Genomic DNA, 15,804 nt, shown 5'->3' with positions numbered 1-15,804 from the left:
CTTGAACAATTTGTTATCCTTTTACAAATTTCATCATTCAAGCTTATTTTAAAATCTTTTTAACTTTCGACACTAAGACATTAAATGATCAATTTGGTACCGATTTTGGGTGTCATGAGGGTGCTAACCCTTCCTCGTGCGTAACCGACTCCCAAACTCGTTTTCTCAAAATTCGTAGACCAAAATAATTTTTAAGGTGACCCGATCACACCTTAATAAAAGATCGGTGGCGACTCCAGTTTTGTTTTAAAAGTCGACAACTAAAATTTTTGTTTTTCAAAAAACGGTTTCGACATAGGCCATTTACTATTATCTCCAAGATTACATGAGGAAGGCTTGACATAACAAGGCATACCAAATGCTAATGGAATGGCAAAATCTTGGTAATGTATACAATTACCAAATTCGAATTATTAATAAAAAATAAAGAGAATTCTGATTAATACTAAACTTTCTTCCGGAAAATTTGACATGTGAAAATAATTTCAACATAATTGAAATTATTATCACATGGACAGAACAAAAACTGAAAATGAAAAAAAAAATTGAAGAATATTATATATATATAAAAAAAACAACATATATCATCAAATTTCGCATGTTTGTTCTTTTGTTACCGCTATATGCTACTTTTTTAAATTTTATTAACTTCTTCTAATGGTACATGCATTTGCATGCTGTTTTATACATTTAATTTTTTAGTTAATTTTTAAATAATACATTTACTTTTATAATTAATTTTTTATTTCATTACCCGAATTGTTAAACATAATTAAAATTTATTAATTTATTTAAAAAATCTAATATAATAAACAAAAATTTTCAAATAACATATTAAAAGATTAATATTTTGTACGTCAATAAAAATTTTAATAATATTAAAAAAAGTTAAATCATAGTTAAAACATTTGTACAAATTTCTGTATACAATATAATTTTTACTTCATATAATTATTATTTTAAATAATAATTAATACATGTTATTAAACTATATTAATTATTTTGATAATTCAAATATAATATTAATAAAAAAATTTATTATTACAATATTTGCATAAATAATAAAAAATTACTATATTGTAAAATAAATTCTTCATTATTCAAAATTTTTTCGTAATGATCAATATATTGACAATAATAATTTATAATTAATATATAATTAATATGTACAAAAATAATGTCATGTAATAAAAACTACTTCAATATAAAAACTTTTTTATGTCAACTTTTACTTCGATTATAGTTACTTTAACTATAATATTTTAAGTAATAATTGTAAATTAAATTTTATTTATCTTTAAAATTTTAATTATTACAACTATTAAACTACAATTATTTTTAAATATATGATCATTAATCCCAAATATTTCTAAATTAAATATTATAATTAATTTTAAATACCAATTTAATAATATAATGAAAAAAAAACTCTCAATGGATTCAAAAAAAATTTCAAACTCGTCCTTCTTTTATATATATTATAGATTCAAAAATATACCAGGTTTAACAAACCATTACATTGTTACAACTGATCCTACTTCATGCCATATCATACACGTAAAACGACACCGTACTAGATAGAGAAACCCAATCTGGTATGCTATGAAGAAATAGGAAAACGGATAAAAAAAAATTGGAAAAAAAATACTCACCATGGATGTGCAGAAAGAATAACAAAATACCCGACCAACCCTTCTTTCACTAAGCCGAAAAACATAATTAAGCTCCTCCGTGATCCGCCAAGCCCTTGCATCATGAAATTTTCCATATTTGTGAGGGGCAAATGCCAAATGGGTGGCCGGCAGAGTATAGAAACCAAGGTTTCTAAGTGTAAACTGAACAAATCTTCCATTTTCACGACAGCAAACCAGCTAGTAGAGCTGCAGGATCATTCGGTGGTATTTGTGGGGTCGCTTGAGCTGCGGGAGGTGGTGCTGGTGCTGGTGCTGGTGCTGGTGACTGAGGAGGAGCAGTAGGAATGCTAATCAATTGTTCCTTGATGAATTCCTTCAACCTGCAGATGGAATATGAGAAAAATCTGTCAACACCAAGGTTTTGAACTTAACATGTTCGTGTGAAGTTTTAGGTACATACTCGAATGTTAATGTAGGATCGCCTGAAGCAAGTGTCATTCGCAACTGGGTTCTGTCTGCAGGATCTGTTTCAATTCTGATCTGAAAATATTACACAAAAAAAAAGCTGTAACAACTGACCTTCCCCACATTCTAATGGACCAGAAGCTCATGGATAATTTAACCACACTTAAAGGGCAAGTTATAGGACTTATATTTCTCTACATACGAAATTTAATTAGGATAGAGGAATGAGCAAGGGCTGAAGGACAAATAATTTTGGAACAAATTCAGCACCTTTTTAAACCAGAATATTATAAGCAACACAAACCATACAATTCAAAAAACTACCAAACAACCGAGAACATAGTGTAAGAACCAGTTTCACCCTTATAATAAAACAGCCATGTAGATTGAACAGAATATATTTCTTACCAAACATAGCATGGCATGCGTACTCTCCGAGTAGAAGGTAGTGCTTGCAACTAGATTATTAGGATTTGGATCCTGGAAAAAGCATAAAAGAAAAAATAATGGTAAAACAAAGCCTCTATAAACGATAGAAGGGGTTATTCAGATGAAAGGACTTACAAGCCCAGGACAAATCATTAACCGGAAACTGTTGAGTAGATTTGCCATTTCTGGAAGAGGCATGGGTCTTACACCTCTAACCTGCGCAATTTGGAGCAAATATATAAGTCAGGGAGCCCAGCAGCGGAAATAAACTAGTCCGTAAATAATAATATGAACTAGCATAGACAGAAGAAGGTTCATTATATGATGGCTGTTTACAGTTACATGCAGGTGTAGGTTGGGTATCCACATATTGCTCACCCCAATAGCAACAAAAGAAAAGAATGGCACTAGCAACCCACTTATAACAAAGCATGCTTAAGGCTAAAGGATGAACACAATCTTTCTCTTTCTCTCCCTTCCCCAACCAATAAAAAAGACACAAAAAACAGGAGGTATACATACCACTTCTTGAAGCTTCAATGGAGGTCCTGAAAGTGATCTCCATTGAGGGAAAAACTCCTCAGCAGGCACTGGAATAGGCTGAAGAAATTTATTCAACACAGCAGGAAGGCGAAGCTTCACATTAACCTGTAAAAGGTAATAATAAGTTACCTCGTAAAAATTAACCAGCTCCTTCTGGTCTAGAAGTACATAATAGATAAATTATTAGAAAGTACCATATTGGTCCCAAACTTGTAGGAGAAGTCAAGAACAGCTACATCCCGGCTTGGCCGAAGATTTACAACCTCAAGTGGGCATTGCACCTATAGAAACAATGAAAAAAACAGCTACATCCTCAGTCCTTTAAAAGTATGAAATGGAAAAGGAAGAAAAAAAAAAAGCATCAATAACCATTAACCAGCAACTAGTTACAAGCAGAATGGTTCCTTTTCACCTGTGCTCGAGGAGGTATAGTGTCAGGCACTAATGAAAGCTCCATCTTCAGATGAGCAGGGGGCAGCATTAGAGCCTGGACTGAAACAAGAGGAGCTGTATTCTTGTTTCCCAAGAAAAGAACAAGACGTCCATGATGAGCTCGCCACTCTGCTTTAATGCCAATCTGAAGTAATGTTTAGTGAGAAAATCAGCAACAAAATTTTGGAAGCTTTTACCAACTTGAAAACCAAAATATATCCTAGAGTAACCTAAGGAAATAATACAAATAAGCAGATAGCAGAAACTATGGAATATGAAAAGTAAAGAGTTCATACCTGAATGTAAGGATCCTCATATAGAACACCACTATCTTTCAGGCATAAAGCATGGAATCTTTCAGCAATATTTCCTATCGGCTGCAGATGCAAGTAATGAGACCAAATGGTAAAACTTATAATACACTTTCTAGAATCATCTTGCAATAACGGCTCAACTTTTTAGTTTCCGTTAGGAAAATATCTGTTGCATGTAGCAGATACAGTAACAAGTACAGTGAACTTAAAGCAAAGGAATTGGAAATATAAATGCTCTGTACAATGACTTGAGGATATGTGAAAAAAGGGTGTTATAATCATACAATAAAGAAACTGCAAACAGACAGATAACGACCACCGGAAGAACTTTTTCTAAGGTGGCAGACAACAATAGAAGTCCCTAACCTCATCTTCTCAAGAAGCCAAGAAAAGGAAACCCTTTACTTTTATATTGGATAAAAGAGGATAACAGAGAAAGCTGTAACCCAGCACAAAATGCAGCCAGCTAGAGAAAAGGTAAGGAAAGGAGTCATGCTGCACAATTTTTGAAGTAGTGGGTTCGAGGGATGCTATTGAGGTGGGATCGCATAAAATTTCCCAGCCCTTTTACACAACAAGAGTAGAACACAATTAGATCAGCTTTCTTCAATGTTGAAAATAAAGCACATAAAGGTTCCATTCTGATTTTTGAACTAGGAAGAAGGGGTATGGGTAAACATTATAAGAGAATGCGGTACCTGAACTGTATTTCTCTGCTCTTCGACAGGCACTATGGCTGAACCATCAACTGCATCTGGACCACCTTCCAGTCTAGAGACTGCATTGTGCTCAGATTGGACAGTAGCACCAGGAGGGCCTTCAATGGCAAGTGGGCCCAAAAGATCACCTAGAAGGTCTGCTGAAGGATGTTGAGGATCTACTTTGGTTAAAGAACCATTTTGTTGAGACGAGGCTGGGTCTGTTGAAGTATGATCCTGCCAAGATAAATCAAATATAATATTAGTCCAAATTAGATTTAAAACAAAAGCTACAAACATATATGTATGTATATATAAAAAACCTAAAAAAACAAGTAGCCACTAGGATTCCAAAAGATCTAACCTCAGTAGTAATCATGCTGGGCACCATCGCAAGACTAAGCTGGCCAACAGGAACTGGTGATGTTGCCCCATTAGCAGGGGGTTGGTCAGTTACAACTAAAGCATTCGATGGTTGCTGTTGAGCTCGTAATTTGATAGCACTTTGCTCTGCAGTGTCAGCCTCAGAATATTCTGCCCTTTTGATCAATGAAGACTGTAAATTGAGCAGATGAACATGGTTAACCATCACTTGAATCAAAACCATATATGGCAGACGACTCTAAACAAATATTGCAAAGTACACACACCTTACGCTCAGGAAATTTAGGCATCTCAGCCAATATATCCATTAGAGCAGCACCTTTCTGACACAATGCAAAATATTCAACAGCTCGTTGTTGTATCTCCGCATCAATGCAACTCTCATATCTGAGTTAACAAATAAAAACATTGCATTAAACAATTTTAAAATTTCAAACAGATTATAGATGGTATATTAACCAATGTAAAGAAAAACATATAAATATAAAATCTCACTTATTGAATATTGCCCAAATCTGACTTTGCAGCTCTTGATCTGGGGGCTGAGTGTGCATCAAAATCTTTGCATAAGCTGATAAAAGAATAGGGATGGTAGTAGTCCTGAAACACATCCATTATAAGAAAATAAAATATATGGAAAGCAAATACCGCCCAAACAGAGAGAATCATGGTTTAAAGGTTCTTACGATACTGTAGGAAGCTTCTCATGTAGGATACCAAAGATTTCTTTTGGACTACACCCAGGCCGTCTAGCTAATAGGTGGCTGTACTCTCCAAGTATGTAAGCACTGACCTGATACATATAAATCCCAAAATGAACTTTTATATCTCTATCCCTGAAATATATATGTGCGTATATATTAGTAATATTAAGTGCTAAATAATATCAACTTAAAAGATTAACACACACAAAAAGAAATGAGACTGAATTTAGTTAATAACAAACAAGAGAAAAAGGCAGCCATACTCAAATGCAGCATGGTGCACAGTCTGGTCCGTTATACATCAATTCAGTTTAAAAAGCAAATCCCTAATTTAGCTTCAAAAAGGTAAGCTGTCACATAAATACCAGTCCTAACGGGCAAAGATCTCTAATGCAATCAAATATGCTTTTCCTACTGCCCAAGGACAGAGAAACCAAACCATAGAAGCTAATATTTTACTGCAATTTTGAAAAAGAAAATAGTATAAAGTGCTTAAACCATTCACATGGATCATACACCATACTTTCCAAGCCCACACAGCTCATCTGGAAAAAAGGAAATACAAATTATACAGACCTTGACCATGGTCTCATGTACAGCAGGCTTTTCAAGATACTCTTTCACCTTTGCAGCGGCATAAGGCTGGTCATAAGCATAAAAGTCTCAGCCCAGAAACCATCAAAGAAAAAAATATTCTGTTATAAAATATAGAAGTAAATCTGTGACAGGCTTTTTGATCACCTGTAGGTCATCATTGTTGGTAACAAACTGCACAACACGGAACCATATATCATCGCTAATAAAATCTCCTGCCTTGTCAATCAATTGAAGGATAACATCCACATACCTGCAAGATTTAGGCAAGCTAGTCAATTTGATAAGGAATACAAGTAATCATATGAAGTAAATGTACACAATAGAAAAGATAATACTGAGGTATAAAAGTTCTGCTCGTAAGAATATCTGTTAATATCCAGCTTTCACCCTACATGCTTACCATGACAGATCAGGAGCAAACTTCTCAGCAAGAATGGCAGCCTTAAGTGACAATTCCTCACGCATTGTGAAATCAGCCGAGCTGAGATACTGGTAAATAGATGACAGTCGGTAACATTCTCATCTTTATGCCTTAGCATTTGAATAGTTAGAGGAAAATAAAACATCAAAGGGACTATTCAAAGTAAAAAAAAAAGCTCACATTTATGACTACAGTACCTGCAATAATTCTTCCACAATGTCCTTTGCATTTGTTACATCACACATTCCATAAAGCAAATCGAGAGCACGCCTACGGATACTGGAAATCCCATATGGGCGTTAGTCAACAAAAAATGTATCTTAAGAGCATACAGTTCAAAGCATAAATAATTTAATTTATATACTGAAACTGCTTACAGTTGCCATTTAATATAATATGACAATAGTCAAAGGTTTAGTTATAGAGTATGTTACTCGGACATGAGTGTGCGTGTCAGACATCCATATCTTTATTACACGGATATGCTCATTTTTTTGTATGTTCTGCCATGTATTTGGAGGGTCCTCAAAAGGTCATGTTGCCATACCTATGTCCTAATATGCATTGGATACAGGTACTTCAAGGAAAATGAAGAGTCGGAGCAACATATAGTACAAATTAAGGTTTAGACTTGAATTAAGTTACTAATTTGCCGTGTCAATTAGTCAGATGAGGAGCTCATTAATAGACAATGATATAAGGTGATTTCAAAACTTTTCAAGTGCATAGCAAGGATTTACAAGCACTGCTTATACACTTCGACATGTCTTACACGGGACAAGCATAGATGTTAGCTATGGTTTGCGTCTTGACTATTACTGATTCACAGAAGAGAATCATAGAAATAACAATCTAACTGATAGATGTTACCTAGATGTAATCCAGATTATTAAGGTCTATCTTTTTTCACATCCTCGCCTTGGGCTAGTTCTCACTCTCTCATTTTGGAAACTGACCCTACTAATGCTCTTCTGTGGATCAACAATCATGCTACTTTTCCTTCATGGATGAACCGTATTGGTGATCTCCAAGGCAAGAATAGGCATCTTTCTTTTAAACACAAATTGAAATAGACAAATTCCTTAGCAGATGGTTTGGCAAAACCTGAGTTAGTTGGAAAATTGATTTTGTAGCTCCCTTATAATCTTTTTTCTAAGAGATTTTCCCTTGTAACTCACTCTGTCTACAGGTCTTGATTGTATACATCTTGTTCTTTTAAGTATCAATGCAAGTTGCCTTTCAAACACACATACATACACCCCCCCAAAAAGAACACCTCCAAAACTCAAAACTGCAAAATCAGAAACTCAACCTGATATCAGGGTCCTTCAATGATGTGATGATCTGCGCCTGATGCCTCTTGATAATCTCTTGCGCATCAGTAACCATTAACATCCTAGTCATATTTTCCTGCAACCAAGCAATTTTAAAACTATAAGTAAATCATTGGGTTATATGCATCCACCCTGATATAGCACATGAACATAATCGCTACTTCAAGAAGAAGATCATTTAGAAGAAAACTAAGGTATTATATTTCTATAACTTACCAAACCAAGATATCTAATATTTGGTTCACGAACAGCAATGAATTTTCCAAGAAGGGCAACACACTGAGACATCATCTCCTTTTCTGCATCAAGATGCATGACCTGTAACAAGGGCAGCAAACACACAACAGAAAACATGCATGCTAAATTAGAACAGTGACATATGTACATGGTTGTATACCATATGGTGTGTAAGCTCTAAGAGGGACCAGGAGAGAGGGTAAATAATATTAGATTAAATCATTACAATATGTCAAAAAGAGCCAAGAAAGCAGATAGGTTGCTACTTCAGAACCATTATGTTTTTCTTCCTTACGTGCAGGTGCAGGTGCAGAGTGAGAGGTGTTACCATCAATCTGAAAGTACTTCTATTACATTCTTACTTATGGGCAGAATAAGTGTATGTATACTGAAAGCAAAATAATGTATAGAAGGGAATGATTGATAATAAATTTTACATGCCAAAACCAGAAATGAGTAGTAAACTCACAAGAGCAAGGGCTTCAAAGAGGACAGCATGTGATGCATTATTCTTATTAACATTTTTCACAACATCAGTTCCCATTAATATCCTTTGTAAGACCTGAAATAAGTATGCAAAGTTCCATCAGTATCAAAATAATCTTGAAACATCAAAAGATGAATTCTATGGAAAAGTTAAAACCTCAAACAATGTTCTACGCGTATAAGGATCTTCAATGGTAGGAAAATACTGGAGAGCCCTCATTGTCTTAACCTGTTATAAGAGAAAATAATAAACATCAGATAAGCTTTACCAAAAATAAGTTTATCATTATTAATAACAAATGTCATCCACCCCAAAGAAGAGATAAGAAAAGAAAAAAAGGAAAACTATTCAAAACAGTTACCAAGTAGCCTAGTGAAAACAGTTCTACACTGTAATCAGACCAGGCACATAACTTTTTTCCAAGCTTGGCATTGAACTCAATAGAATCTGCAGGAGTGAAACAGAAGTACAAACCTGAAGCCAGGGAGATGGGATGCCATAGTAAGTATATTCCTGTGGAATATCTTGGTTCCTTGCAAGGCGCTCCAATGTTTTAACACACTTTGGAAGGCAGGACCAATATGCTTCATGATTATTTGATACCAAAGCAACAAGAAGGCTCATAGAAGATGTCAAAACACCAAGATCACGCTCATCTAGAAGTTGTGCCATCCGATCCGCCCTAAACATAGGGCAATAAAAGAAATTCAGAATAAGCACAACTAGTATCATAAAACAGCCATTTGGGATAAAAATTTTAACATTCTAACATACCAGCCATCAACATTGACAACATCAGGATTTTTTCTATACAATCGCAGCAAACATAATGCAGCTTTTTTTCTTACAAGGGGTCTGCAGCTGCTAGAAAGCTGGAATAACAGATTTTATCAGTAAATTATTTTCTAAACAGAACATTTGTACTTAACAAGTTTCTGGTTCCTTACAAGTAACTTTTGAACATCAGGCGCCAAAGATTCAGCAAATTCCCTCCCACCAATATTCCCAACCTACAGAGTTAATTTCAGGAAAAGAGTATAATATACAGAAAAAAAGGATAGAAGTAAACATATGGAAAATATTAGGTGTCTATAAATCAACCCACAAAAGGTAACAAGAGCAATAGTAATAATAAGAAACGCTATTGCAGATTCAGGAACAATGACTTACAATAGAAATTATAAAATGATGAATAATATTTAGAAAAGTGAATGAAAACTTCTCTTTAGAAAAGAGAAATATGTCATGGACTAAATCCTGCTCTGAACTTTCTGCATGCATCTGAATTAAGTACGTAGTATGATAGCTATTTGATGATGTAAATCAGAAATAACTCCTCCCACATTCTAATTACATGGAACATCAAGAACCTCTAGCAATTTTTAAACCTTACCATGGTTAGTGCAAGGCACTGAAAAGTCTCATTTCGACCAATTATATCATTGCGTACAGTGTTGATTGCTAGTCTCAGAAAATCATGATTTTCATTGAGTAAACAGGAAGTCACAATGTATCCGACCTGCAATCAATGATGGGGGGACAAAAGTTAAACAACTGCAGAGAAAATGGAAGCATGCAGAAATTATTTTATTAATTATCCAAGCCTCCACAATAAATCCTTTACTTGATTCATACAGCCCCATTAGAGATTCGGATAGAATTATGTGATGGTTATTATACTGCTTCAACAGTAGCAAAACATTCCAGCTTTATTGTTGGAGACACATTGCATGTAACAGTAACTGTTATAAGCATAAAGGAAGACACTTTCATGGTAGGGCAGATTCTGACAAGTGACACAGGTCAGACATCCCAACATGCTATCTTCTTAGCTCTTTATACACTCAAGTTTTATTTCCTTATTTTCTTTCTTTCTTGGGAAAAGAGGAAATGATTATAACTACTTTAGGCCTTGGTTATACAACTTTCCCAATTTCCTCTTCTTTCAGGCTCTTGAACAGATTGTCATTTCTACAACATGGCTCTACCAGGTCTTTCCCTCCATTTAACATCTCACAAATGTGCTTTTAATCATACTAAAGGGCAAATGAAAAGTGGATCTTACCTGCTTTTCTGGATACTTTGGCGCAGATATCAAGGAAACAGCTTCCATATGACCAAAGTCAACGTCATAACCCAGCATGTATATATAAAGCATTTTCCAAACATATTTCTTCTTCTCATATGGAGACAATCCCTGTCAGAATAACATGAACTTTCAATAAAAAAAACTGCTCACTCAGCTCCTTAAGGCACTAAAAAGACCTTGTCACCAAACAAGGGACTAAAAGGTTCTGTTTAAATGTTTCTAAAGGGAACTGGCAGTGTGATATGGACCCAAATGCAAGGTATGGGACTTGGATCCCACATAGGAAAGTACGGAATTTCCTTGAGGGGCTTAAATGGACCTAGGCTCTACAACCTCAATAGCTAGCTTTTGCAATGTGGTTCTCGAAGGTCCACATCAGTGTTTTGACAATTTTGTTCTAGGATTCAAATGTTGCATGAAAGAATGAGGTAAACTCTTCCTATATAAGTTAACAATAAAAATAAAAGAGAAAAAATAACTTCATATAAGAACAACAAGGCTACTTTCTTAAAGCTGAAAGACAGGCTGACATTCATCAACAGCCCTTAGATAAATACATATATGGTTTCCTGTAGAAGAGAATAGAACCTATTGTTCTAGCATGTCTGAAGCTGGATAAAATGCTCAATGTGAAACAAAAACAAATGCAATTTAGATTTCTTACTGAGACTAGAGTTGATTTATATGAACCTTTATGAGAATTAAAGATGAAACTAATAAGATGATGCAAAAATCATGGAAATAAAATTTCCCAACAATCTAAGAGAGTTGTTGGTAATTGGTATACACAACTTCTTCCAAAGGAAAAATACAAAATACTGAAAATTTTAATAACTGTCATTGTCAAGAAGATTTTTTTTTTTTTTTACTATAGTGGCGAGGAAGGGGGAAAAGGAAACATTAACTAAATTGAGAACCTTAAGTCTTTTTCCATTCAATATAGAACATGAAAGAGGAATGTAGCAAAGCCCAAATAAGAACCACATAAAAATTTGCTCAAAGGGTGAGGTTAGGTGAGATAGAGAGAAATACAAACAGTACTGCTAACATCAAAACTAATTGAAGGCTTCAAGAACATCTCCTAACTATAAAAGACAGCCAGATCTATAAATCCAAATAAAAAGATATTTGCAGTTAAAATACGCCAAACGATTGCCAAATTCATCAATTTATGGAAACACATCTTTAAAGGTTATTATCCTCACCAAGGGATATAATTTTAAAATTTAACAACATAGTTCAAATGTTTGGCTTTTTAGACATGGTTTTGTATGAAAATACAATCGATACCATCTTCCTGATCCTCACTGCCAAACTGATCAGAACTGACTCTTCAAAAGGAGTCATGGACCTCATTCAGCAGTCCAATTGAGCAAACTGATTACATCAAACCTTTTTAACTGCAACCCTATATAATTTATGCTTTACCAAATGCAACAAGCTCATTCGATAAGAGAACTGCTGTGCTACAGTGTAAAGACAGTGATGCCTACTAACTATGGGACCATAGAAATATACATGTTAGGAGTTCAGTGCCTAAAAGGTTTTTAACTGGAAGATCAAGTTGTGAGAGATTCTCATGATTAGCTAGCAGCATACTTAACAGCATTGAGAAGGTTTTCACTTAAATTAGGCTTCTAAATAATTCTTAAAAGACTATGAGCTTCTACCCACCACATATTCTATCGCTCCATTTGCTTGGTGCTTGGTGCTTTTTGCTATTTTTCCCCATGTTTTCAGTTCATTTTTGTTTTTCCATTTTCACCTTATATTGAAACAGTGTAGAAAGTAAAAAAGCAAAAACCCAGTAAAAATGAGCCTATATATATTCCAATACGAACAGTATACGCTTAGTCAGAAGAAATGTGGCAGTAAAAGCTTAAAATGATAGCAGTTTGCTCACTCAAGCAGCCGCCACTACCGTTCTGAAACAATTAAGAACCTTTTTCCTGATAAATTATGAAAAATTTATTTGCTATAAGTTTCTGCTAATAGTCTACCGAAACGGAAAAAGAAATTGATAATTTTAATGGCGTTCAAATGCATATGTTTTAAATGAAAAAGTTATTCTGGGCATAATAAGGTAGTTTCAATACTTAAAAAATTATAATAAAAAGGAAAATAAATAACAAAATGATAAACTCCAAAAATAGACTGAATAGCTAAATTAACTTCGACTTCTGCACTAAAACAAAATCTAAGTAGAAAAAGAAAATAAAGTTCACTGATTATTATATTAAATGAATTCAACTGGAAGCACATAGAAAACTTAAAACATAAAATTAAGTCCGGTCATTCTGTAAACATAGACTTCAGAATTAAGAAAGATTTTAAAAAGAATTAGCTTTGAAACCCTAACCTTTTCATTTTTGAAGCGATTACGGACATTTCCGAGCTCTTTATCGATACGTTGACGTTCTTGCTCTTTGTTCTGGCAATTTCGAATGTCGCTTATGAAAACCGAAAGCCCTCTCATCCCGTGCATTGCCATTCCACTTTATCGACCAGATCCACTTCTTGTTCCCGCTGGATCTGCCTCTCAATTTTCCAGATCGTTTCTCTCTTTTCTATCAACGGCAACGGAGAAACCGATCCGGCATTAAGGAATCGATAATTTCTCGAAGGCGAAAAAAAGGAGGTGAGGGAGAGGGAATAGATTGATCTAAAAGGGAGACGGTGGTTGTGGTGGCGGTGATAGACCAAATTTTGGAACAATAAGCCGTCGAGAATAGGTGAAGTCTGGAGACGACTTTTATTTAATTTTTGTTCCTTTGTTTTTCTTTTTAATTGATTTTTTAAATTTATTTATTTATGTTATGTTCTTTAATTAAATATTTAAATGCATGAATTAATTGATAGATTTGAATAAAAGAAAAAAACTCCAGTCCAGTTTTGGTTTTGGTTTTCTCGGGTCGGGTCTTCTGGGCTTACTTTTTTTGACATTTTGATTGGATTTTGACTTTTGAAAAAGGCTTACAGCTAAGATAGTGTTTTGGGTTAAAACTTTATTTGGTCACTTATATTTAATTATTTTTATTTTAGTCAATAATGTTGTTTGAATTTATTATTTTGGTCACTCATTCGTTAAATCCTAACGGAGTGTTGTATAAAAAAATCTAACGAAATGATGATCTTACCCTTTTTTATTGATATAATAATAAATTTAGTTTTTCGAAGTTTATAAATTTTATCAATTTGGTCCTAATTCTAAAAGATTCAACAAATTAAACTCTCAAATTTACACATTATATCAATTTAATCTTGATTCTTAAGCATTCAAAATAAACAAATTTTAAAATATAAAAATTTATTTAAAAGTTTATTTTTCAATAAAAATAGATTCAAAATTATAAAAAATATATATTTATAAATAAACATCTATTTTTCTCATTTTCTAATATAACATTTTTTATTAAAATGATAATTTTATAAATAAAACAATCTAAGGGGAAAATATGAGGAAGACTTAAGTAGATTCAACTTTTTCCTTCTTTTTTTTCAACATTAATGACCACCTTGTTGAGTCAAAAACTACAACCTGAGGTCGGAAATAGTAAAGATTAACGTTTTTAGGTTGTTGCCCAAAACTAGTTTGTTGCATTTAAGGATGTGCTTGAATGCTGGCTTAATTGAGGATACATAGGAGAGGATGAAGTATTGGAAACCCAATAGGTAAAAGGTCATATTGTTAGTTCTACAATTAATTCCTAATTCAATAGCACAACGACAAAAGATGCAAAAATTAAGGAATTTGAAGTAAGGGCTATCAATGTCGGTGGTTGAAGGTAGTTCCCAACACTCGACAATTTTAGTGAGGACTAAGGAATAAGGTAAGCGTATAATAAATAATTTTTTATTTATAAAATAAAACTAAAAAATGAAATGTTTGAATATGGTTTAAGTCTGGTTTGTAGGTTTTAAAAAAAATTATTTATAAAACTTTTAATAAATAATTTAATGTTAGAAAAAGAGAAAATGAGTATTCATTTATTTATAATTTTGTGTGTATTTTTATAAAATATTATGTATTTTTATTGAAAAATAAACTTTTAAATAATTTTTTTAAATTTTTTTAATTTTAAAATTTGAAGAATTAAGACTAAATTAACATAATGTGTAAAGTTGAATGTTAAATTTGTTGAATTTTTAGAATTAGGACCAAACTGATAGAATTTGTAATCATTGGAGGGTTAAGTTTATTATTTTGCCAATGAAAAATGGCCACGTTAGCACTCCATTAGTGATTGGACAGAGAAGTGACCAAAATATTAAATTTTAATAATGTTAGTGATTAAAATATAATATTTTAAACCCATGTAGTCAAAATAGAAATACGCTAATAGTTGGGTAATTGTTTGTATAGTTTACCCTATTCTTTAATATGTATTTTACTAGTATCTTTCATGGCCCACAATTCGGGATGGTTGATTATTTATTTGTGTCAAGTTATAAACTAAAAATTTGAAGGTTAAAATATGTTTTTGGTCCCTATATGCTTCATACATTTGAAATTTAATTCCCTTACTTTTATTGTCAATAATTTAGTCCTCTACTTTTTGGACTTAAAAATTCAAGTCCAATTGTCACTACCAAGAAAATTGTTCTATAAAATTCTCTAGTGTAATGTTTTGAAATTAAAAAAAAATTGATTTCATATAACACTCAAAATAACATTGAAAATATTGTTTAGGAATTTTTCTTAAAAACACCATTTTGAAATTGTCACGATAAAAGACATTTTTATTAGAATAAAGTTCTTAAGAACAAAAAATTGAATCAGCGTTTTGATTGAAATAATTAACAATATTAACTATTTAAATTAACTAATGACGCTATAAAAGTAGATAGACCAATTTATGTTAAAAATTAAAATATATAGATTAAATATCAAGTTTCAACATAGTCTAGAGCTAAAATTGAAATTTTATTTTCTTATATAATGTAAAAAAAATGCAAACCTAAAAGAAAAGGAAAGCCATGTATCAGTTTCTAATACTCTCAGAGAATTCAAATTATATATAACCACATGATATTTT

At 33.0% G+C, this 15,804-nt stretch overlaps 1 protein-coding gene across 1 annotated transcript; it reads right to left on the bottom strand.

The window, feature by feature from the left end:
• Positions 1-1,450: 1,450 nt before the first annotated feature.
• Positions 1,451-13,575, bottom strand: LOC107891639 (AP-2 complex subunit alpha-1). Its single transcript, XM_016816481.2, has 27 exons — positions 13,128-13,575; positions 10,745-10,876; positions 10,073-10,198; positions 9,627-9,689; positions 9,454-9,551; positions 9,154-9,361; positions 8,836-8,907; positions 8,662-8,754; positions 8,172-8,273; positions 7,934-8,031; positions 6,819-6,900; positions 6,601-6,689; positions 6,345-6,450; positions 6,180-6,245; positions 5,586-5,692; positions 5,395-5,499; positions 5,166-5,286; positions 4,880-5,071; positions 4,516-4,752; positions 3,800-3,880; positions 3,484-3,648; positions 3,266-3,352; positions 3,051-3,176; positions 2,664-2,744; positions 2,508-2,579; positions 2,095-2,174; positions 1,451-2,014 (listed from the first exon to the last, which is right to left on the bottom strand). Exons 1-27 carry the CDS (start codon positions 13,257-13,259, stop codon positions 1,855-1,857), a joined length of 3,081 nt encoding a protein of 1,026 aa, XP_016671970.1. The 5' UTR covers positions 13,260-13,575; the 3' UTR covers positions 1,451-1,854.
• Positions 13,576-15,804: the final 2,229 nt, after the last annotated feature.

This window comes from Gossypium hirsutum, chromosome D09 (assembly GCF_007990345.1).
Source record: "Gossypium hirsutum isolate 1008001.06 chromosome D09, Gossypium_hirsutum_v2.1, whole genome shotgun sequence".
In the NCBI taxonomy this organism is placed as follows: domain Eukaryota; kingdom Viridiplantae; phylum Streptophyta; class Magnoliopsida; order Malvales; family Malvaceae; genus Gossypium; species Gossypium hirsutum.
The sequence above is the reverse complement of the archived record's forward strand: the minus strand, read 5'-3'. Positions and strand labels throughout refer to the sequence as shown.

What these genes read in the sequence shown, in the direction of transcription:
- LOC107891639 (XM_016816481.2), bottom strand. Translation starts at nt 13,259, where the DNA reads ATGGCAATGCACGGGATGAGAGGGCTTTCGGTTTTCATAAGCGACATT. An exon ending in GTTGTCAATGTTGATGGCTG is followed by an intron (nt 9,362 to 9,453) that starts GTATGTTAGAAT and finishes CCCTATGTTTAG; the next exon opens with GGCGGATCGGATGGCACAAC. An exon ending in TTGTGGAAGAATTATTGCAG is followed by an intron (nt 6,690 to 6,818) that starts GTACTGTAGTCA and finishes TCTATTTACCAG; the next exon opens with TATCTCAGCTCGGCTGATTT.